Raw genomic sequence first — 22,095 nt, 5'->3', positions numbered from 1 at the left:
TATATTCAATCGGATGATAAAATTGCTGCATGAGCTAGGTGCACTGTACCAGAGGTTCCTGTCTGACTAAGTAAACAAGCAGCCTCCTCTTTCTCCTCAGGGCGTTTGTGGCATAGTTAAATTAGCTTTTACCATCAATTTTGCCCTGAGGATTTACTCATTCCCTTTCTACTTACAGGAACAAAATGCAAAGTAGGGCACTACAGCTGGAGCCTTAAGCTAGCTGATATTGTTAATTCCAATTCCTGAAGATTTGGAGCAAATAAAAAGGAATGCCCATGGTGTCAGGCCTCCCTAACAGCCCTGTTTAATTTATGTAAGACTATTAATTCAGTTGTGGCATGTTAAAAACACACACCATACCAACCCCAAACCCTGTTGTGTTGAGGAATCTAACTCTGATTGTCTGATTTCCCTTCTGAACATGGATTTCCCTATTGAAGCTTTGGGGAAAAAATCTAATCAGTGAAACTGCCTAAGGAGAAAGCCATTTTATAGGCCAAGGTTACAGAACAGCAGAGGAATCTGCCCAACAGAACTACAAAGACTGGGGCAGTGCTATAGCTCCTGTTGACCTATGGAACCCATCGTAAGGTGACAGAGCTGCCAAGGTTCTCAGGAATTGTCGATTTGAGCAATCTATTGATTGTTGATACTTCTTCCGAGTGGGAGTTGTCTCACAGAATGCCAGATATTTTCATGTGGATGGATGTCATTAAAAGTACTAAAATGCCATGTCATATGTCTGTAAATACCTTTTAGAAGTGTGCTAGTCTATTATAACTAATTGTGCCTCACAAATTGTTTTACTTATCACATGTGTGAAGTGTCAGCAGTAGATCTGGCTAGGACCAAGAAATTTTCACCTGGGTGCTTATTAAGATCATAGCTGAACAGACAACTAAACTCTGATGCACCAGATTTGTCCTCAACACTGATTTGCTGGCTCTATGGGTGGCATCTGAGATCAAAAGAAGATGTAGAAAGCAGGTCATGATCAACAAGGTGCATACTGCCTGCAGGGCAGCATCATTACAGTGTGAATAAACTATTTCCAACAAGAAAAACGGCTCCAGGTAAAAATGCTTGAATTTACTTTATTGGTTTGTGCAGCTTGGCAACACCCCTAGCTGCATGTCACTGTACAACCTTGAAAATTGGAACTTGTGCTGTGGCACTGAGGGAAGAGTTCTAGCTGAAGTCCACTTCCGCCTTCCCTCTTTTTCCCTCTCCATAGCTGCTTCAAGATGGCGTGCTTAAAATCCAATTGCTCTGTGGAGGAATGTGAGAAGTATCTTTGGTCACAGAGCAAGCACAGCGCATAGCACATCACCCTTGGTCAGAAAAAGCCTGACAGGACATTCAAGCTAACACCCTTTATATTAAAACAACTTTCCTGGTATTTACAAAAACATACTCTATAAAGTAATCATATATACATATGGGATTGAAGTGATAGCAATCCCAGCTGTGAGTTAATTGTGCTTTGAGCAGCACCACTCAATGGATGTGTTTGAACATCATACTAAACCACAACCTTTCCCAACCTAGGGTCCCCAGATGTTGGACTACAATTTCCATCACCCCAGCCAAAGATCTGGGGTGATGGGAGTTGTAGTCCAACAACTAGGTTGGGAAAGACTGCACTAAACCATCATTTGTCATGATGTGAATGTTGCAGTAAGCCTCAGGATCAGACACTCTAGTGCAAAAGATTTTGTTTCTGTTTTTACTTAAGCACAGCTGGTCATGTTAACTGAACCAACAAACTTGGCGACTGTTAGCTATGGTTTATATGAAATAAACCATAATTAACAGCAACCAACAGGTTGACATTTAAACAACATAACAAGCTGTGCTTATGCAAATAAATAAGCAAACGCTTCTGAACTCCTTGCTGTTGTGCTGAAGGAAGTGTGTGAGCCTGAGGCTCACTGCAGCCCATTCGCATCATGAGAAACTACGGTTTAGCATGAAGGCCAAACTGGACAATGGGGACTCCTGAAGATTAAGGCTATAATAAAATTCATGTTTTATGACAAGGCAAACAGCCCCTTGAAGTAGGCAAGCGGAACTAGCCACATTTCTCTGTCTCCTTTGATGGAGACGCATCAAACACATTTCACAGGCAAGCTATAGCAGAGATGTGCCCCGGTTCCATTCGCCTGCACATGCCATTGCCTTAGAAGCAATGTCAGTGCTAGCATTTATGCCTGCTGAACCTGTGACTGTTCTAGAAAAGCAGACTTATACAAGATAAAAGACACCAGTTTACAGAATCAGATCTTTTGCCTGTCTGTAGCATAAACCTTTCACAGTGTCAAATTCCGTTATTTCCGCAACCTGAAGAACCTCAGATTAGATGGACTGATACCTTTGGATGGTAAGTATGTTTAAGAGTCCAAAGCTGCTCAGTTTGGCCGTATCATCCCTATCAGGAGGCCTGAACAAGTGAGCTCTGCTCAAGTGTGTGAGCTGCAAGTCAAGGATCAGCTCTACCAGGTTTCACACACCCCTCAAGCATTGGGAGGTAGCAGGGGAAGCTTTCAACAGCAACACTGCATGTGTCCTTGCCAAACGGAGGAAAGAGGTAGATGCAGACTGGTCCACTTTAATAACGCCTCCTGGAAATCCCTTCATTACATGTTCCAACATCACATCCTCTTGCAGCAAGTAACTTGCAGTTTTCATGCACAGTATGGTTCCATAATGCACTTGGGATAGGAATGTTTTAAAAGCATGAACCTAAGCTTTTATAGCTCGCAGAGAGGAAGAAGGGATGGGTGACTTCTTTATTATTGCTAGTATGGACCCCTGGCTGAAGAAGACCAGAACAGCAAGTTATGAGCCTGTTTAAAGATGCATCCAATACAAAGTAGCTCAATATTCCGAAGAATTTCTCCCTGGAATGGTGGGTGTTCCCATTTTAGTCACTTGCAGAACTGCTTTCCCCTTCTTGATACTGCTTCCAAAGGCAGATTGGCCCATTCCCCAAAGAGTAGACAAGGTAGAAAGGAAGAATCCAAAATTAATTTAAGGAATGCAAACATGCACACACAGGGGGCAGCTTCCAACAAGGTAAGACAAGCCTGAAAACAGGCTCTAATTCCAAACAAAGAAATTAAAGCAAAGAGAAAAAGGCAACTGAGTGAGAATAAAATGTAAATGTTTCTTTGGAATGGTGGCAAGCACAAAGCCCCTCCAAGGCCCAGAGGGTGGGCAACCTTTTTTGTGTGTGTGGGTTAGCCACCGGCATGACAAAGAGAGACAGGGTGTTACAGTGTTGAAGTACGCAACAGGCTGGAAGCAATGGAATTTCCTCTGAAGCATCGGCAGGTAAACATTTGCCTAGTGAACAACACCCAGCTGATTTAGATGGTGAACAGTTATATACCCGACTCAGTAACAGACACCCCCAAATTGTCGGCAACCTCCTACATCTGTTCTCAATTGTGCAAAGGATTGCTTGTTCACATCTCTTCTTCTGCTTCTAGTATCTGTTTAATCTGTCGACTATGAAGTGCTTGCTGGGCTCCTTCTGCTGCCTGATTTAGCTGAATCTCCAGTGCGCTACGGAGGTCATTGACTTTCACATCTGGGAGGGGGTTCAGTCCTATGATCACGCCGCCTGTTTCCCCCTCTTCTTCCTCCAGGTCCCGCCTCTTGCGGCGTAGGTCCAGGTCAGCTTTCAGCTTGAGGTCTCTGTTGGGTTTCGCATTGTCACGGTCCCTGGGGGCAGCCTTAACGTGCTCTGGCGACCTGGGCAACTTCTCTTGTTCTTTTGGCTCTCTCTCTGGATCAAGCCCTGGCTCCTTGGCATGATTGGACTGTGGACTGTGGGCTGCAGCAGCCATCCGCTCCCTACTGCTGGCCCCCTGGACCTGGAGTCTCTCAACTTGGTCCAATGGGAGGGTCTGTTTCTCTCGAACATTGTCAGCCTTTACAGCTTCTGGGAGCTCCAGCTTCTCTTGCCCATTTTCAGCAACTTTCGGTTTAGGCACAAAATCTGCCTGCCCTTCTTGATCATGGGGGTCCTCTTTGTTAGCCTCCTTGGCAAGCGCCTCTCTCTCAGAGACTCTCTGAGGAACCCTCCCTGCAAGCTCATGGACATTAGCTGCCTCAGGTATCTCTCTTTGGTCTTTAGCTCTTTCTGCAACCTCATTCATTTTCTGAGCGTTCTTGTTTTTTTCTTGGGCATTTTGTACCACTTGGATGTCCTGGCCTTCTTTCAACTCCTCAACTTTTCCTTGCTTTTCCTGGTAGTGTCTGTCAGCCCTTGCTATCTGTGATTCACTTCTGACCGGCTCCATTAAGTCCCCTGCTTGGTTTTTCCCAGCTTGGTGCTGTGCCATTTTCTTCCCATCATTTACATGTGCTGCAGGGATTTTAGGTGGGGCTCCGGTTAATTTGCCGTGCACATGCTGAAGCTCTTCTGGATCGCCGACCTGCTGTCTTCTCTGACCACCAGAGTCTAGGGGCTGGTTGTCAAGTGCTTGCAGGGGATGATCCAGTCTATCATTAGGTATATTCTTTGCAGCACCTTCAAATTTATTTTCAGGGTCTTCCTCTCTTTCCTTACTCTTGGAGAATGGTATACCAGGTTCTTGGAGAATTTCTGTTGCAAAGAGAAGCAAACAGCTCTTAGTTATTATTTACTCTAGCAAAGGGGAGCTATCTCTAGCAGCAACACACACAAAAGTCCTCTTAAAAGGGTCATACCACTTCCTACCTTCTTCTTAACACCACCCACTGCCCCCATGTCTGATTGCCATGGTTACCAAATTAATTTCGTAACCATGAACAATGCAGAAGTTTTAGGATTCCTGCAGTTTTGAACAACTCCTGAATTGTGTGGATGGCCCCTCAAACTCCACTGTTTCTAAATACATGTGAGCTAGAGCTTTCACACCATGATATGGCCTGCTGTCCTGGCTTCCAGAATGAAGATGGCTTTGTATTGCTAGCTGTGGAGGGGAACGCTGGAGAAGGGGCATTCCCAAGGCAGCCTTTGTACTGAAGCTGAAGAAGTAGGCTCAGCAATGGCTCCAGAATTCTCTTCTCTCCAACCCTGTCTCTTATTTTTACCTTGCTTTGACTTCTCCTCGTCTCCCTCCTCTTGCCTCTGCAGGTGGATCTCCTTGTGCTGTTCCTCAATCACTGCCAGCAACTTTGCCTGCTGGTCTAAGAGCTGCTTCTGCTGAACCTGCTGCTCCTTAATCACTTGCAACAGGACTGCATGGTCTAGTAGCTTCTTCTTCCCAGCTTCTATGGAAAGAGAGAGGGAGGGAAATGGGGCTAGAATGAATGCGCCAAAATGGTCTATTGTGCATCTTCATACAGGAAGTCAGGAGCAGTGGTGTGCATGCTATGGCCTCCACAACACTTGCAAATTCTACACTTCTCTAATCTTGAGGCAACGTCACTTTGAAACCTATTCTTTACCTTTGGCCACAAGGAACCCATTTCCCCCCCAGCACCTTCCAGAAAGACCTTGCTGGAAAGAATTATTATTCTGGCTGTATTTGTTTGTCTTATGATGTCTTCTTTGTACCTTGAACAGCAGCCACGCACATTGCATTTTAAGTAGGAAGGGACAGCTCTTTCCAAAGGAAAGCCAAGTTACGATCAAAGCAAGCAACAGATCCTGGCAGAATGTAGTAAAGCAGGCAGAGACTCAGAGAATGAATGAATTTTGTGACATTTAAAAGGAAATGGACTTGCACGCTCGCTGTGGCTGTCTTGGGGGAGTTTCCGGCATAAGGAGATTAAGAAGGCTGGGGGCTGTGAAAGAACTGATGGAATCTCAAGAGATTCCAGTTACCTGCATTAAGTTCATACAGAAATACACAACGCATTTTACTAACACCATCACATACACTGCATCGTTCCCCATAAATTCAGAGCCTGGAGATTTAGGGTTAAGTTGCAATTTCTTTCAGTCCATACCTGCAACTAGCATTTTAATCTTGTCTGTTTCAGTCCCATTGTGAAGCAGAAGGGAGAAAGACATTATGAAACAACGACTGTTTATTTTTCTTAATACAAAAAAACAGAAAATAAGTCATCAAACATGTACTACAAGGAATTCTTCAATGGACAAGAAGAGGCGGGTGATCTTGTGTGCCTGTTATATTCGAGGGGGCGGGGAGAGATTGTGGAGTGGGTCACATAACGATTCTGGTTGCCTCTCCCCGTAGAACATAACCAGACATGTCATTTCCAGGTAGTTGGTCTATTTTCTCCTAGCCCAGTCTTTGCCGCTAGAATCCTGTCTGCTTATTGGTTGCCTGCTAGTTCCTTTTCCTTCCCTTCCTCACTACAAAGGCTAACCCAATAGCTACTTCTTGGGCTGATGGAAGACAAACAACATCTCTGCCCACTGGAGCTGACTATGCGAGCAGGACTTATTGCTTGGCTGTAGCCCAAAGAAAGAGTGCAGGCAAGGCGGAGTCAACTCAGGCATGCTTCCTGCTTACCGGAGTTTGAACGGCATGCCTGGCCTTCCCTCAGCCTGCTTGCAATGATGGACCTCTGGCTCCAAGCTGCATATCTGAGTAGCCAGCCTACCACTCCCACCTGGAAAAAAGCTTGACATCACTTTCCTAACTGGGTCCTCCTAGGCTCCTCTTGTACATTAGCATTTCTAATTTAAATGGGTGCCTTGCGGAAGGAGGAGATCACTTTAAACTGATGATCAAACTTGTCTACCCCGTCCTCATATATAGCAGTGGTGTGTGTGTGTGTGTGTGTGTGTGTGTGTGTGTGTGTGTGTGCATGCATGCATGCATGGAACAGCCTGGCTGTGGTTCCCCATTGGTAGCTCACGAGCTACTGACTTTATAGCTTGCTCTGTACTACCTGGGTCCATTAAAGAGACAGCTCGCTAGTGAATTAACAACATCAAAAGTATGGTTTCTCAAGCCCCTTCCAATGTCACACTGATTGACCCCCTCATACCCAGAAGATGGTCTTCCTGTTCCTAGACATATGGCAGCTAGTTGCAATAACTCTGAGGTAAGATGCACTCTGCGCATGGCCAGAAGTTATTACGTCCCATTTCCAGGACTGAGCCACAGCTTTGAAAATGGGGTCTAATGCTAAGCTCTCTGGTGGTGGATTAATTATTGTGTTATTATTTACTTTAATCTTGCCATTCCTCCAGTGAGGTTTGTGCAGTGTACAATTTGACCCTTTCAGCAGCCCTGTGAGGAGTGTTAGCCTGACAAAGAAAATACCAGGCGAAGGTATATTTCAGCGCTAAGTGAGGATTTGAATCTGGGACTCTCCAGTATAAATTAAGCTCCCTAGCTTCGTAAGCCCTTATATTTGCCTATGCAGTTGAAACAATCAGGCCTGCCCATTTTAAAGGGAAAAAGTGGTTTGGTTTTTGAGAGGCTAAATGAGATAGAGTGGGCAGAGAACATGGATGCAATACGTGTTCCCCCTTTTCCAAAAACATTGCTGAATTAGGCATTTTAGTTTTGGGGAACGTGTGTATGTGTTCCCTTAAAAAAAAACACGTTCGTGAATGGATGTTATATTGTACGGGCTCAAAATTGTCTGAAAATCATGTCCATGGAAGCTAGCCCTTCTATCCATGGGCATGTAAAGAACAGTTGATGTTTCTCAGTGAAACACTCTGCACATGTTTAAAGGCACTCTTTCTGTAAGGGCTGTACAAATCCTACAAGGGGAAAGAAGTGGGCTTAAATAACGTGGCCCCACCATCTCAAAAAGACGTCAGGCGTGCCTAGAAATCTTTCTTATTTAGACTTGTTTGGTATAGAGGATTCTTCAAAAGTCTTATGATCTTGTGATCACTCTTGTCATGTCGGAATTCCCTGAGCATATATCTTAGTAGATTCTCTGCAGGTTTTACCAGTCTTTTTGCTTACCTCCTCCCACTAGCTTTTTTGCCTTTGTTAAGGAGACACCTACCAGCATTCTTTTTCTATGTGGAGTTCACACATCAACCATACGGCTCCTTTGATCACTTCATTCCCAACATGCAGACACACACTTGGTAATTTACCTCAGCACGCTTGCAACCCACTAGGGCGAATGCTGGTTACTAGTTATGCTTCATTTTAAAGGGAATATCACCTTTTTCTAGGACACAAGTGCTCCATAGAAACCCATTGGTATTAACTTAGTTCAGAATTGTCCCGGTTTCCACATCACAGCTCCAAAATGTCTCCTTATTTTGAAAGCAAACCTACTTCTGTAGCTGGGAACTGGGAACCTGGAGACCTCTTGTCAGCAGCATATGGAAATGTTAAACACTATGTGCTCTTCGGAAGATTAAATGTAAGTGTGTGGTTTACACAAAAATGGTACCAAAGATACCAGACAGTTTTGGCATTAACTGTAAGTGGAGACGGTTTAGGGAAGTCAAAAGATTTGGACTGATGTTGGGGCAAAATTATTTATTTATTATTGTATTTATATCCCACCTTTTTTCCTCCAAGGAACCCAAGGTGGTGTACATAACCCTCCTCCTCTCCATTTTAGCCTCACAAACAACAACCCTGTGAGGTAGGTTGGGCTGAGAGTCTGTGACTGGCCCAAAGTCACCCAGTGGGTTTCCATGGCCGAGTGGGAACTAGAATCCAGATCTCCCGACTCCCAGTCCAACCCTTTAGCCACCGCACCACATTGGCTCTTCTTTCCACATGGTGTAAACAGGTCTTCTGCACAGGCTTCCATACATAAGAGGACTGGCAGAACATCAATCTATTCCTAGGAAGCCCATCTCTAAAGAATCTGGACTCCACAATAACATCATGAAGCATGACCCTGAGGACTTCTAGCAAAGCCCTGCTCTGAGGTGACGTTTCACCAGACTGACAGAGCCTGGGGTGGGTGGGGGGAGTGTACTGTGAGAAAGGAAGAACAGGCTCCTGTAGCCCCACAGCAATCCTGGCATCAGTGACCTTTAAAGCACTAGAGCAAACGGAGTGGGGGAGAAAGAAGAAGGGAGGCTGTTGTATCTTTGAATCTCTCTCCCGACTCGATTGCAGAGAAACAGACAAACAAATATCATGCGCAAGGACTCAGTGCAAAGAAAGCACCATTCTTTTGAACGGTCACAGGCCTTTCAGGAAGAAGCTGCATACTTTGAGCAACTGGGGGAGACCTATTTGCAGGGGCACTGGGTAACTCCCTTACAGAGCAGTCGTGTGCTCTCCATTCCAAGCAGAGGCCTCGATGGGGCCGGGCTGTTTCCTCCTAGAAGTGTGATCACTTTCACAGCTGGCTTAGAGCAGCGATGGGCTTGCGGTGCCCAGGTGGCGGCAGCCTCAGATTACACGCTCCAAGGTTACACCAAGGCAAGATGACCTGGCCTTGCAGCCTACCCTTGATTCGCAGAACTACGGCCTCCCGGCCTATGCACATATACCAAAAGAGGCAGATATGAGCCCAGGTGTGTACACCTGCTGTGCAGAGCAAGGACAACGCTTACCCTCCAGCTTCCTGTCTCCATTCTCTGCATTACGAATCTCTCTCTGCTCAGCTTCGGCAGGTTCCAGCCTCTCTGGAGGAAGCGGCTCCTTTTTTTCACCTGCAAACAAAGGACGGACAAAATGCACCTGGATTGAGCAAGAAAAGCGGCAGATGTTCCCTGCCAAAGGCTGCCTTTCCTCCTCCTTGCCCTCCCCAGCCACTCTGTATGCAGTTTCCATTCAACTTGACAACTGCAGAAAAAGTCATAAAAATATTTAACAACATTAGAGCTTGCTGGCAACAAACCAGTGCTAACTGCCTGAGCCCATTAAAATGCAAGATACAGAGCTTTGCAGTGGGCACTTAGTAAAATGGCACCTGCCAAGCTCTTCTAGCCCTGGGTCTCCAATGAGCAGCACAGCATAGCACATGATGCTTAGCACATGAGCGAACAAGTGCGCAGTGGCTATCACAGGGTCTGCCGTTGCCGGCCGAATCACTGCAACCCCTGTTCTGCCCACCAGCAATGATGGAAAAGGCTGTTTTATTGTACGCCAGTAGTAAGAAAACTTGCAATGTAAGCAATGAAGAGCAAAGGTCTGAGATCTTCACAGAACGATTCTATATTCCCTTATGTAAAAACTCACTTTTAAAAAAACCATGCAAAGAAAGCATTGGATATTTATTTCATAGGAGATATCGAAACCATGTCTTATTCTAGGAAGTAGCCCTTTTTCACTCACTCTTTTTCACGGCAAGGGCTAAGATAAGGGTGAGCAGGGGAAACATCAACGCAAGGTAGGCCAGGGGGATGAACAGGCAGAAGCCATGCGGCAGGCGGTAGCTGGGGACAGGGCTGGCCATTGGGGAAGGCAGAGCAAGTGATTCTCTGACACTCCCAGCCTCAAATGCCAAGCTGGATGCTCAGCTTGGGTGCGGCTCAAGCATCCCTGCTGCCAGTGGTGCATTCTTCAAAAAAATTGGTGACACAAGCCAAATGCTTCAATGGTTTATAGTTAAGCACAGACATGGATGTTCTCAGGGACCCAAAGAATAAACGACTCTCCAGGAAGAGAAGGGGAAAGGAGGGGAAGGTACCTACCTGTCTCCTTCTCCATAGATTTCACCCTTTCTTTTGCATGTTCAGCTAGCTGCAGACCGGCACCCTCCTTTTCATCCGCAGCCTGGTCTCTCCTCTCGCCCTGCTGGTCCAGCTGAAGGTCTTTGTAAGGGGGGCGTTCATCCTCATGAGCAACCCCCTCTCTCAGAGTCTTTGGGTCTTTCACAGGATGGTCCTCCAACTTTTCCTGGCCACCATCTGCCTTTGCTTGCTTGGGGACAGGTTTAGGTTGTGCTGGTTCCTCTGCCAACGCAGGATTCCCCTCCACCAGGACTTCCTTGTTGGCTGTTTGCTTCTCATCAGGCTCCTCGCGGTCCTGACCCTCATCCACCACTACCGCATCGTGTGGTACTGGCGGTTCGTGGCGGTGGGCTTCTCCTACAGGCTGTGCAATGCCTACAGAGAGAGAAGGAAGACTGTCGACCAGGAAGAGCAGAGGAAGCACTGCCAGGCAAGGTTCTATTCTATTAATGTGGACCTTATAAACGGCTCTCCTTGGCTACAGACCAAATGCAACTAGAATCAGGAACGACAAGGAGGTATGCAGAATTGGCTCATGCCCATTTCACAGACCATCAGTGTTGGGGTTGCTGCTTCTCCATCATCAACACTTTCAGCCTCCCTTACTCCCAATTCTACACTACCTTGGTCAGGCCGGTCCAGTTGCACCTCCTCCTTGGGTTTCTCCTTCTCATCCCTCTTAGGCACATCCATGGGAACTTTGATCTGCGGCTGTTCCACTTCTTCTTTCCCATTTGGCAAGATGGGTTGGTCATGCTTATCGGGCACTTCTTTGATTGCTGGGTTCTGGTCTGGAAAACATGGAGGCGGTTAAGCAAACAGACAGGTCCTTGCACTGTCCAGCTGGCATAAGGCTAAAGTATGCATATAACACCTGTGATGGTTGTTTTCTGGTTTTGCTGAAACACAGCTATGAGGGGAGGGCAAGTTTGATTGGAGCAGTAGTGCTTGGGCAAAGATTGTTTAACACACACACACGGACAACATTGTCCTGACCTAAATCCCACCATGCTGCTATATGCCCTACCAAGACGGGGGTATGGGGTGGGAACACAGATCAAACTGCAACCACTAGGGGGCTATTTAAATCAGGAAATTGGCATCAAACTCCGCTCCCTGGGTGCCTCTCCAATGAAATTAACAGAACCACCCCCTCCAGCTCCATTTCATTAAACGTCAGGAGATCCAATCATAGGTCTCCTGCACACAGACGGTGTGGCCCTCGGTGCTGCATCTACTTGGCACAAATGAGATGCCGCTGGTTAGGGCATGGGGCCACTAGATGGCAGCATTGCTCTTGCTCATTTGCATGCCATGCATGACAAGCAGCAGGTTCAGGCACAGGGAAGAAGCCAGGCTTGGCCAAGGGAGCTCACCTGCTGGGGTTAGCAACCAGGAGGGAACATAACCGGGTGGGGGGTGGGGGGTTGGCTTACAAGACTCTGCAGTAAAAGGGCAGGGGAAGAAACAGGCGCAGCAGGGGAGAAAGATATAAAAAGCAAAAAGGAATTCCCAGCAGGAAGAGGACCAAGGAAGCCGGAGAAGTAAAGCTGCAGCTCCTGGTTTGGGGGGCTCTTAATTCGTATGTCATTCTGTAGACATTACCAGCAGATCTGTCGGCTTGCGACGGTCCCTGCGTAAAACAGACTACATGGCTAGAAAACGGGGGTGGGCTCACACCGCAGGCTTTCCCAATGATACCTCGGTTTGAACCCTGTGATTACCCTCAATCACCTCTCTGCAGGAAGGCAGCAAACAAGAGAAAGCCGCCGTGTTTTTGAAACTCTGCAGCTGCACCGTGGAACGAACGTTTGAGTTTGCACTCAAACTTCTTCCGCCCCATGAAATCAGTATTTATTTATTTATTTATTTATTTATTTATTTATTACATTTCTATACCGCCCAATAGCCGGAGCTCTCTGGGCGGTTCACAAAAATCAGTAGATACTCCAGCCTTCCCCCAACCTGATGCCCTCCAAATGTTCTGTACAGCACCATGTGCGTTGATGGCACTATATAAATAAATAAATAAATAATTCCCATCAGCCCCAGACAACATGCAGGAATACTGGTAGTTGCAGTAACATCTGGAGGGCACCAGGTTGGGGAAGGCTGAGAGATGCTCACACAGGTAGTTGGAATAAAAGCAAAAAATATAAAGGGATTGTGTCATCGGGGCCCACCCTCATGGAAGAGCCTAAGGATGCAGCTTCGCAAGAGAAGCAGAGCAGCTCCCACTGTTCCCTCACTTCTGGCAGCTGAAATCACGCCCAACATTTCCTGCAGCGTTGAGCCTGAAATAGTCATTTTCGCATTGACAGGAACACCCTTCTCCACCCAGTGCCATTTTCACTCTCCCTTCCCCTGCCTATACCTGCACTTCTTCCAAGTGGGGCACATGATCTCCAGCACAGGAACTGGAGGTTGTTTGAGAGGCTGGGAGCAGAAAGCCTTGGGAAGAGGACAGGATGCCTCGACCTTCAGACACTCTCTTGGGTGTTGGAAGAGTTGGCTAATTATTACAAGAGGTAGAACAGCACTTGAAGAGTGACCGCCAAGATCTCTGCTTTTTTGGAGGTCTCTTTCTGAGATGGCTCGGCTCTTCCTCGCCTTGCTGCTCATGTCCTCTTTGTCAGGGTTCAGGTTCCACACCCACTCAGAGAAGCACAAGGCAGAGGATGTTGCTCTGTCTCCTTACTTTGGTCATTGCTTCCATGCTCAAGAGAGCGAAAAGCAAAGAGGCCACAACAGCACAGAGTCACAGCAGCAAAGTGAGGAGATTGTTGACTGGCAGTAGGTCCCTTACAATGGTGTAAGCCTTGACCATTGCCCAAGCATGTCCACTCCTGACACCAGGATACTGCTTCTAAGGAGAAATCTAGTTCCTTCCCCTCTCACCCTTATCCCCCAGCAAATGAGGTCTGTGCATGTGATATTTGAATAAGTGTGATGATGTTTGCGGTGTGAATTAAAAATAAGTTCACTATAATACATGAAGGCCCCGTTCAGACAACACGCTAAACCATGCTGCTTAACCACAAAATGGTTAATGGAATGCATTACCATTTTGTGGTTAAGCAGCATGGTGTTGTCTGAACGGGTCCAAAGTAAATGAATGCATACACCTTGGCTTATTTTGTATAGTTTATTCTAATTTTGCTATTAGAAGAAAGAAGGGCAGTGAAGTCTCACCCACCTCTGTAAAACCTGCTCAACTCCCCATCCCTACAACTTTTAAAATCTCTTTTAGATACTACCCAAGCACTTCCAAGCTTATCTTCACAATCTTAGGTACTAGAAACTTGCAAAACAGAAGAATTCCAAAAGCATATATATATATATATATATATATATATATATATATATATATATATATGTGTGTGTGTGTGTGTGTGTGTGTGTGTGTGTGAGAGAGAGAGAGAGAGAGAGAGAGAGAGAGAGAGAGAGAGAGAGAGAGAGAGAGAGAGAGAGAGAGAGACTGAATACTGCAACAATTACTTAATTTTGAAAGGCAGTGTGGTGTAGTGGTTAGAGTGCTGAACTGTCCCTCAGGAGACCTCGGTTCTAGTCCCCACTTGGCCATGAAGCTCACTGGATGACTTTGGGCAAATCACAGGCTCACAGCCTAACCAGCTCACAGGGTTATTTTGAGGATAAAGTGGAGAGGATCATGTATACCATCTGGGGTTCTTGAAGGAAAAGGGGATGTAATAAATATATTCTGCATGTCTGTAGTGGAACTGCAGAATACACATATCCCTGCAGGGAGATCAGCGGATCAAGGCCTAGTTCTTACTGAGGTATGAAACCTGTGCCTAGATGTACCATTTCAGATTACAGGAGGGGATTCACAAAATATTAAAATGATATCAGAGTGAAGATGGGGGATCATCCATACAAAAACGCACCCAAAAAAACCCCACCACCACCCCTAGCATGCGAGGGAAAGGGTTTTAGATTAGTGTTCTCTTAGACATGCTGGTTTTCTATTTTGTTGGAATCCTTTTTCATGGGGGACCATTCATCATTTGAGCCCCCACCTGTAGTCTGAAGTGGTACAACCCAGACAGTTTTACTGCTTCAGTGAGAATGAAGCCCAAGGCCAGTCTTCTCGGAGGTCCAGGTGCATTGGACTACAATTCCCAGTATGGCCAGCTGGGGGATGCTGGGAGTTCATAGAATAGTGAAGATGGAAGGGGCCTTTAAGGCCATCGAGTCCAACCCCCTGCTCAATGCAGGAATCCACCTTAAAGCATCCCTGACAGATGGCTGTCCAGCTGCCTCTTGAAGGCCTCTAGTGTGGGAGAGCCCACGACCTCCCTAGGTAACAGGTTCCATTGTCCTACTGCCCTAACAGTCAGGATGTTTTTCCTGATGTCCAGATGTGTTATAGTCCAACACATCTGGAGGACACCAGGTTGGGGGAGAAATAGAATACAGTGCTCAAAGCTAATGCGGGATAGGGGGAAGGAATCGAACGCCAAAGAACTTGGGGGAAGACCCTTGGACAGGATGAAAGCCAATCTTAGAGGAACAGTTTACTGAAAACCACAGTCCTGTATAAGTAAATAAATAAGATTATTTTGCACTTTGTGTCTTTTAAAATACACTTTTAATGTGTTTTTATTCTTTTTTTATTTTGTCCACCACTCCGAAATTCTGAATGGGGAGTGGTATATAAATATTGTAAATAAAAAATAATATAGGCAAGAGGCAGCTCACTGTGGAACAAAGTGCTTGGACTGCTTTCTCCACTATGTAGCTTGGAAATGTATCCCTCCATTCCATCTTCCAGGTGTGAACATGTCAGAAGACAGACAGCAGGGCTACTGATGAATGACATGTGGAGAATGCGCAAGGCAACTCAACATTGTCCAGAACCTCATAACCAACACACACACACACACACACCACACACACACACGGTTACCACACTTTCAGTTTCAAAACTTCTCAGCTCTCGAAAGGACTGGGGCAGAACCTGGTATGTTTTTGAGTACAACAGCCTTGTGGAATCTGGCGGACTGCAAAGGAGCCAGGGCAGCACATGGCAGGTTAGAGCATACAGGCAGGGTAGGGAGACTACTGACTTTTCAGATCCCAGTACTTGTGGCCTAACCAAAATTGGGTTACTGGTTTGCAGCTTAACAAGTGCCGCAGCTTGCTGAGCAGCACTGACGTAAAATCAGCAAGAGGTGTTCTGTAAACACAAGGGGTAGCGTGGCAGAGGTGCAGACCCAAGATGATGTGTGCACCCACAGCCTCTCTTAACCCAACATCTTCTGCACTTATCCAAGATTAGTATCATTTATTGTAAGTCTGGGGCAGGAGGGGGGCTGGGGAGACAAGGTGCTGGCGTGGGTGAAAGGATGTGGCAATTTCCATGGCATATGAAACAGAGGTGGGATCAGGACCTGGGGTGGCTGCTTGGCCAGATATGAGGAAATCTTTGCCCTAGAGCACCATGCCCTTGCACTGCTGGGATTGGAAGCGAGATCATGCTAAATCTGGTGGTGCTTCTCAAGGCCGAGGCTTCTGTTCACCTGCTGCATGAGTCAAGGGGTGAAGTAATAACATCAGCCTTTCCCTCCACCCAAGAAAGGTATCAGGTGCTGCTGATCATACCTCTTGCATGCACTCTGGTGTTAACATCCAGAGACCGAGCTCACATTTCTTATGGAAATGCAGGCAGAGGCCTGCGCTTTCCACGACCCACATTCAACAGACAGATTAAGTTATGTATAAACATATATCAAGTCATCGTATTTCCATAGGTTTATCCTTGTTGAACAGCTTGTTGGCTTTCCCCCACAAAACCTGGGCAGGGGGGAAATTACCGCGGGGGGGGGGGAGGGCATGGAAAAGCGGATTGAAACAGAGAGGAAGGGGCAAGAAGGCTGGCACTGTGGGACATTCAAGAGGACAGGGGGGACATGCAGAGTACAGAAGTCTTGCTCTCGGACCTCAGAAAGCCACATTCAAGGCTCCTCTAGTGCTGAGGGCCACTTCGCATGTGACATTTTCCTTACTCAGGTTTGAGATGAGGGGTGGGCGGAGCCCGGGTACACACCTATCTGTGAAATCATCAGTTTAAAAAAAACACCTTTTTAAACTACACAGGTGTGTTTTGTGAAGCTGCTGTTTGCTGCTGCTTTTAAACCCATATGCATGCAGTGTGTGCTTTTCAAACACAATGGTATACACTTTCGCACGCTTAGCCCACAAATGCCAGATATGAAACAGCCCTTGAGCCATTAACACAGACTGACTGTAAGCTTCCACACTTTCTTCACTTTCACCACCACCAGCACATCTAGAGAAGTTTGCTTTAAACAAAAATAGTTTATTTGTGTAGTGCCAGTGTGGTGTAGTGGCTAAAGTGTTGGACTGGGAGTCGAGAGATCCGGGTTCTAGTCCTCACTCAGCCATGGAAACCCACTGGGTGACTTTGCGCCAGTCACAGACTCTCAGCCCAACCCGGTTGTTGTTGTGAGGATAAAATGGAGAGGAGGAGGATTATGTATGCCACCTTGGGTTCCTTGGAGGAAAAAAGGCAGGATCTAAATGCAAGAATGAATGAATGAATGAATGAATAAATAAATATTACACTTTTGCAGTCATGTAGACTGCAACCATCTTTTCTCTCCCCAAAATCCTGATTCTGGGGAAACACTGCAGCTGCAAAGCCAGAAGTTCAGATACACACTTGGTAGTTGCTAGTTATATTCCCCACTGGAAAATGCAACTGAAGCATTAATAAATTAAAGCCAGAATCTGTCACCTTATCAGAGAGGAATGCAAACGCAAAAGAAACAGAATATACACTATATTACCTACTTTACACATCATGGCCAGTTTAGCCAAGCGACCTATACAAGTATCCAGGGATAGCAAGAATGACTCAGGGATAGCAAGTAAGCTACAAATGTAAAAGGGAAGATACACACAAGCACGTGCGTGCGTGCGTGTGTGTGTGTGTGTGTGTGTGCCTGCCCTTTTAAATATGCAGTTCACTACCTATCCCTGGATCATTCTTTGCTGCAGCAGTGGGAGCATCTACAAGGAATTTAATTTTTATCACAGAGACCTTGGTCTTTTTCACCTGCTCTGGAATGCTGGACAGCCACAAACATATTTTGTACAGGTCACTTGGCTAAACAGCGGCCGTGCTGTGAAAAGTAGGAAAGACAGCGTACATTCTGTTTCTTTCAGCTTATATTCCCCTCTGATAGGGCAGGCGTCTCTGTGGCGTTTACTTTATTAATGCTTCAGTTGTGTTTACCAGTGTGGAATGTAACTAGCAAGCTTGTATCTAAACCTCTGGTTTTGCATATACACAAGACACTCAGGGAGGGAGAGAGAGAGAGAGAGAGAGAGAGAGCGCGCAAAACAAAAAGGGAGGAAAAGGGGGGATAAAAATCTCCACTCTGTAATAGGACAAAGTTGCCTCTAAGCCGTCATTTTCTCAGCAGGAAGCAAAATTAAGTTCATCATCGGGGCGTGAATTAATGGCCTCTCACGCTGCTTGGAAATCTATAAGGGGCTATATGTGGTTTGGAGAGAATCATTTTGCCCAGGATGTGTAATAATCGCTGAAACTGTAGAGTCGCCCTTGTGGTCCCTTTGGATAATGTTACAGTAATGCTGTGCCTCTTAATGTTTTATGAGGGGTGCTGGGCTTAACAGGAAAAGGCGAAGAGGCTGTAAAAGCTTCTTGGCTTACAAAAACAACATTAAAAAAAAGATCTCAGGGCTAAAGAGTTGGCTGGGCAAAAGGGGGAGAGGGAAAAACCCCAAACACTGGGAGTAAGCCCAAGTGCTGATGACTGGACGATGGTGCACACACAGCGCCAACCCAAGCGGATCATACTTTTCCGTCTGCATTAGGACACGGGTGAGGAAGGGACATTTCTCACGGGTTGGTTTTTTTTTTTTTTTTTTTGGTGAAGCATCCACTTTTATTTTAATGGTCCGCCAATCAGTCTCTCTGGGCTGTAATAAAATCTCATCACGAGCAGCCCTAAAAGCTTTTTCTACCCTCTCTCCAAGAATCTGACTAGGAGAGCAGCAACGCTCCCAGGAAGAAGTGGCTTGCACTAATTCTTGCCCACATCACCTGCTGCATTAGAGCCAATTCACATTCGTAAGGAGACACATGATATGGTCCTCTTAGTGGCCTTTGACACCACAGAGAGGGGAAACTTTATTTAGAAATGCTCCATATCAACATCTCCCCCCCCCCCCATTAAAAATATATCCATCTTGCTCCTTGCACAGGATTGCAAAACCTGAATAAATTGCAAATTCCTACCAGGTTGTGCTATTGGACAACTTGGAGAATACTCACAGGGGCATAGAGCTGAAAAACATTTGAATAAATAGTTTTGGTGTTGTTTTTAAATTGGCCACCAGCAAAACACCTTACAAATCAGAGATTATTTTTCTTCATAAAACAAAGAAGTAATCGACCAGTATGAAGAGCAGTTTATCGTCTCTAGTGGAAGAGATTTTACGGCCAGCATATGAGGAGGTAAACATGAGTGAGAGAAGCTATGAATCTGATCACTTCTCAGGGTGAATCCCAGAGGAAGCAAAACAACAGTATGTGTCAGGGATTAGGTGTGTGTCCTACAAAATTTTGATACCGCCTCCTTCCCCACCATTTAACTAGGCCCTAGCTCTTGCAAAAGGAGAGGGATGTATCAAGAAGCCAATCTTTTCCTCCATTCAAAAGTGGGACTAGCCACATCTTAGGAAGAGGAGAAATTGTGAGGGTGGGTTAAGGCTAGGAATACAGCAATTGTTTGTTGCCAACTGGTCAGATGAACTGCGATGTTTCTGTCTAGGGGGAGGGATAAGATCAGCAAAAGAGTTCCACTCTGAATGTCTGCTTCCATTGATCTCTCTCATGGGAATTGGTTATCCTGTTCAAAACTCAGTCAACTCCTAAAGAAGTTGTTGTTATTCATTACATGTATATCCTGCTTTTTTTCCTCCAAGAAACCCAAAGCGACACACATAATCCTCACAACAACAACCCTGTGAGGTAGGTTGGGAGCCTGTGACTGGCCCAAAGTCATCCAGTGAGCTTCCATGGCCGAGCGGGGGGTAGAACCCAGATCTCCCAACTCCCAGTCCAACACTCTTGCCACTACACCACACTGGCTCTCATCCCTAAAGTTTAACCTTTGTTGTGTGTATATATATTAAATATTCCCCACCACCACACCCAGACATTGACAATATTGCCTCCATAAGACCGCTGTTGATGGGGCTGACATTTCTCAAGATGAAGTGGCTGCTGAATGCTAAGTGTACATTATTTCTCAGTTCAGATGTTGGATACGGAAGACGGTGCTAACTATCTCACATGCTTCTCTGACTCTAAAGACCCACTAAGGCAAGCAAGACCAGCCCCTGGTGCTTGGTCCTAGACCCTCTGCAGTCAATATGTCTCTTAACTGATTAAGCCATAGGATAGAGGCATATTTTGTTTAGGGTAAAGCTAAATTGAAATACTAGAAGTCAATTATAATATGCTACACGTAGAGGGAATAAGAGACCAAAGTGTCTCCTAACACCTCAGGTATGTGCACAACAAAGCAGAGGTTTAGAAACTAAATCCAAAGTACTCAAGGGAGCAAGACACAAAATATATTACAGACGAAGACTAGGATTGCAATCCTATACCAATTTATCTGAGATTACGTACCACTGAATTCAATGGGGCTTACTTCTGATTGTGCTGCAAATGTATATCCAAAGACACCAACGAGTGGGGGGGCGGGGGGAAGAGGAAGGCGAGAAAAAAATGCATTTCCATATCCAAATAAGAGAATCTCATAGTATTATTGCTTGTATGCTATTATTAATGCAAATGCAACACACACAAATTCTGCCTAGTGCTTTTGCTCCACATCATCCTGTCACCTGCCTTGTTTCATTATTGTCTCCTGTGCTTCTGAGGAAGATTGGAAGGGGAGATAAAGCTCCTCAAAACAAGGCATTATTTATACAGGGCAGGTAGTTTTAAACAAAATGCCCTGTGGCAGAGTCTTTTCTTGCGTAGATGTGCAAATACCAGATTGTCAACAGTTAGCATAGAAATTATAAAATTAACATTTCAGCAGCCTTCACACTTATGAATGGCACAACATGGGACACCTACTTTATAAGCCACTAAATATGGAGATGCAGATGAGTCAGGGAGACAAAGGCACTGACACAACAATTGGGACAGGAAGGGTGGAGACAGTGAACTGCTTATTGCAGAACCTCAGATGCCTACCAAAGTAGATACATCTGAAAGAAGGGACGGATTTAAAATATTTGATAAATCAGGCCTCTGGAATAAATGTACCTCACTGCATCTAAGAACAGAACAGGACTTGACACAATCACCAGGCCAAGTCTCTTGCCACTGAGATGTTTCTTAATACTGGGAAAATTCAGAGGTACTACAGAGTACATCAACAGTTAATTCTAGCTCTCAGGAGATATGGAAGGGGGAAAGTTACAGAGAGGAGACCATGTTGGTTTGCTGCTGCTTACTAGAGATCTTCCCAATTCCAATCCCAAACCTGCATGGTGACAGACATGTGGCATGCAGTTCAAAAACAGAGGCTGGAAAAGTCTTCTGTAAAATGCCTCTCTAGACTCCTACCCCTAACATGCACAGGGGCGTCATCCTATAATGCTGCATAGCTGGCTGGGATCCTTGATTTTGGGTGGGCCACAGTCCAAGAACAAACTGCATTATGTGGACTCTACAAAAAAAGAAAAGGGAAAAAAAAGGATGGCCACGTGCTGGCCCAACAAGAACAAGGAGAGCGATCTTCTTCCAAGATCCGTAAACTGTGACTGTTATCACTTTTACAAGGTTACGGAGCGGCATCAGGGAAACTGGTTCATTGTTTTCTCCTGACACACAGACCATAAAACTGAACCAAAAAAAAAATGACAGCAGGGCAATAGCTCCTTTTTCTGTGTCGCAGGAGCTATTAAAAGATTGCTCTCCCAAAGCACGAGGGAGTGCTCCAACGAGCCAAGCTGTTCCAGCAGCTATTAGAAGCTAAGAGAGGAACGGTGCATAATCCACGTTTCACACAGAGCCTGGGCTTCTGGTCTGAAGAATAACCTGCATGGAGTTCGGTGGGGAGGAGGGGAGGATAAGGACGACAAAGCAGGTGTATCCAAAAGGCCTATCACAGGTGCAACCTTCGAAGCTCATGTTACACCCCCCTCCCCCCCTTCATACTTTTCCCTACATCCCCCTCTGGCCTGCGTGTAACGCAGATGCGAGGACTGCAGGCTCTCACCGATAACCGCACATGACGACCATAAATTAAACAGACCGGCAGCGCACACAAGGCACCAAGTTACAACCGCGTCTCATCAGATGCAAACATGGTAAATCTGAGCAGAGAGATAAAACAACAACAAAACAGGGCGGCCAATTTGGTCCGCTTAAAACGATTTGCCTGGCATTGCCAGGGAAAGGGTGCAGAAAG

General features: G+C 45.8%; 1 protein-coding gene across 3 annotated transcripts in view; it reads right to left on the bottom strand.

The window, feature by feature from the left end:
- Nucleotides 1-1,077: 1,077 nt before the first annotated feature.
- SLC38A10 (solute carrier family 38 member 10) overlaps nucleotides 1,078-22,095 on the bottom strand; it is an 82,749-nt gene continuing 61,731 nt past the window's right edge. Inside the window, exons 12-17 of one of the 3 annotated variants that reach the window (XR_010025184.1) lie at nucleotides 11,209-11,376; nucleotides 10,547-10,960; nucleotides 9,464-9,562; nucleotides 5,086-5,265; nucleotides 2,375-4,615; nucleotides 1,078-1,272 (exon numbers count right to left, since the gene is read on the bottom strand). Coding sequence is in view for 2 of the 3 variants with exons in the window: in XM_063120095.1 (XP_062976165.1) it covers nucleotides 3,471-4,615; nucleotides 5,086-5,265; nucleotides 9,464-9,562; nucleotides 10,547-10,960; nucleotides 11,209-11,376 (2,006 nt within the window). In the remaining variant the exon portion in view is untranslated. Of the gene's footprint in view, nucleotides 4,616-5,085; nucleotides 5,266-9,463; nucleotides 9,563-10,546; nucleotides 10,961-11,208; nucleotides 11,377-22,095 lie in introns of all 3 variants that reach the window. The other 2 variants (XM_063120095.1, XM_063120096.1) reach the window with 2 other exon arrangements.

Source organism: Elgaria multicarinata, chromosome 3, assembly GCF_023053635.1.
Source record: "Elgaria multicarinata webbii isolate HBS135686 ecotype San Diego chromosome 3, rElgMul1.1.pri, whole genome shotgun sequence".
NCBI lineage: Eukaryota > Metazoa > Chordata > Lepidosauria > Squamata > Anguidae > Elgaria > Elgaria multicarinata.
This window is presented reverse-complemented; position numbering and strand designations above follow the sequence as displayed.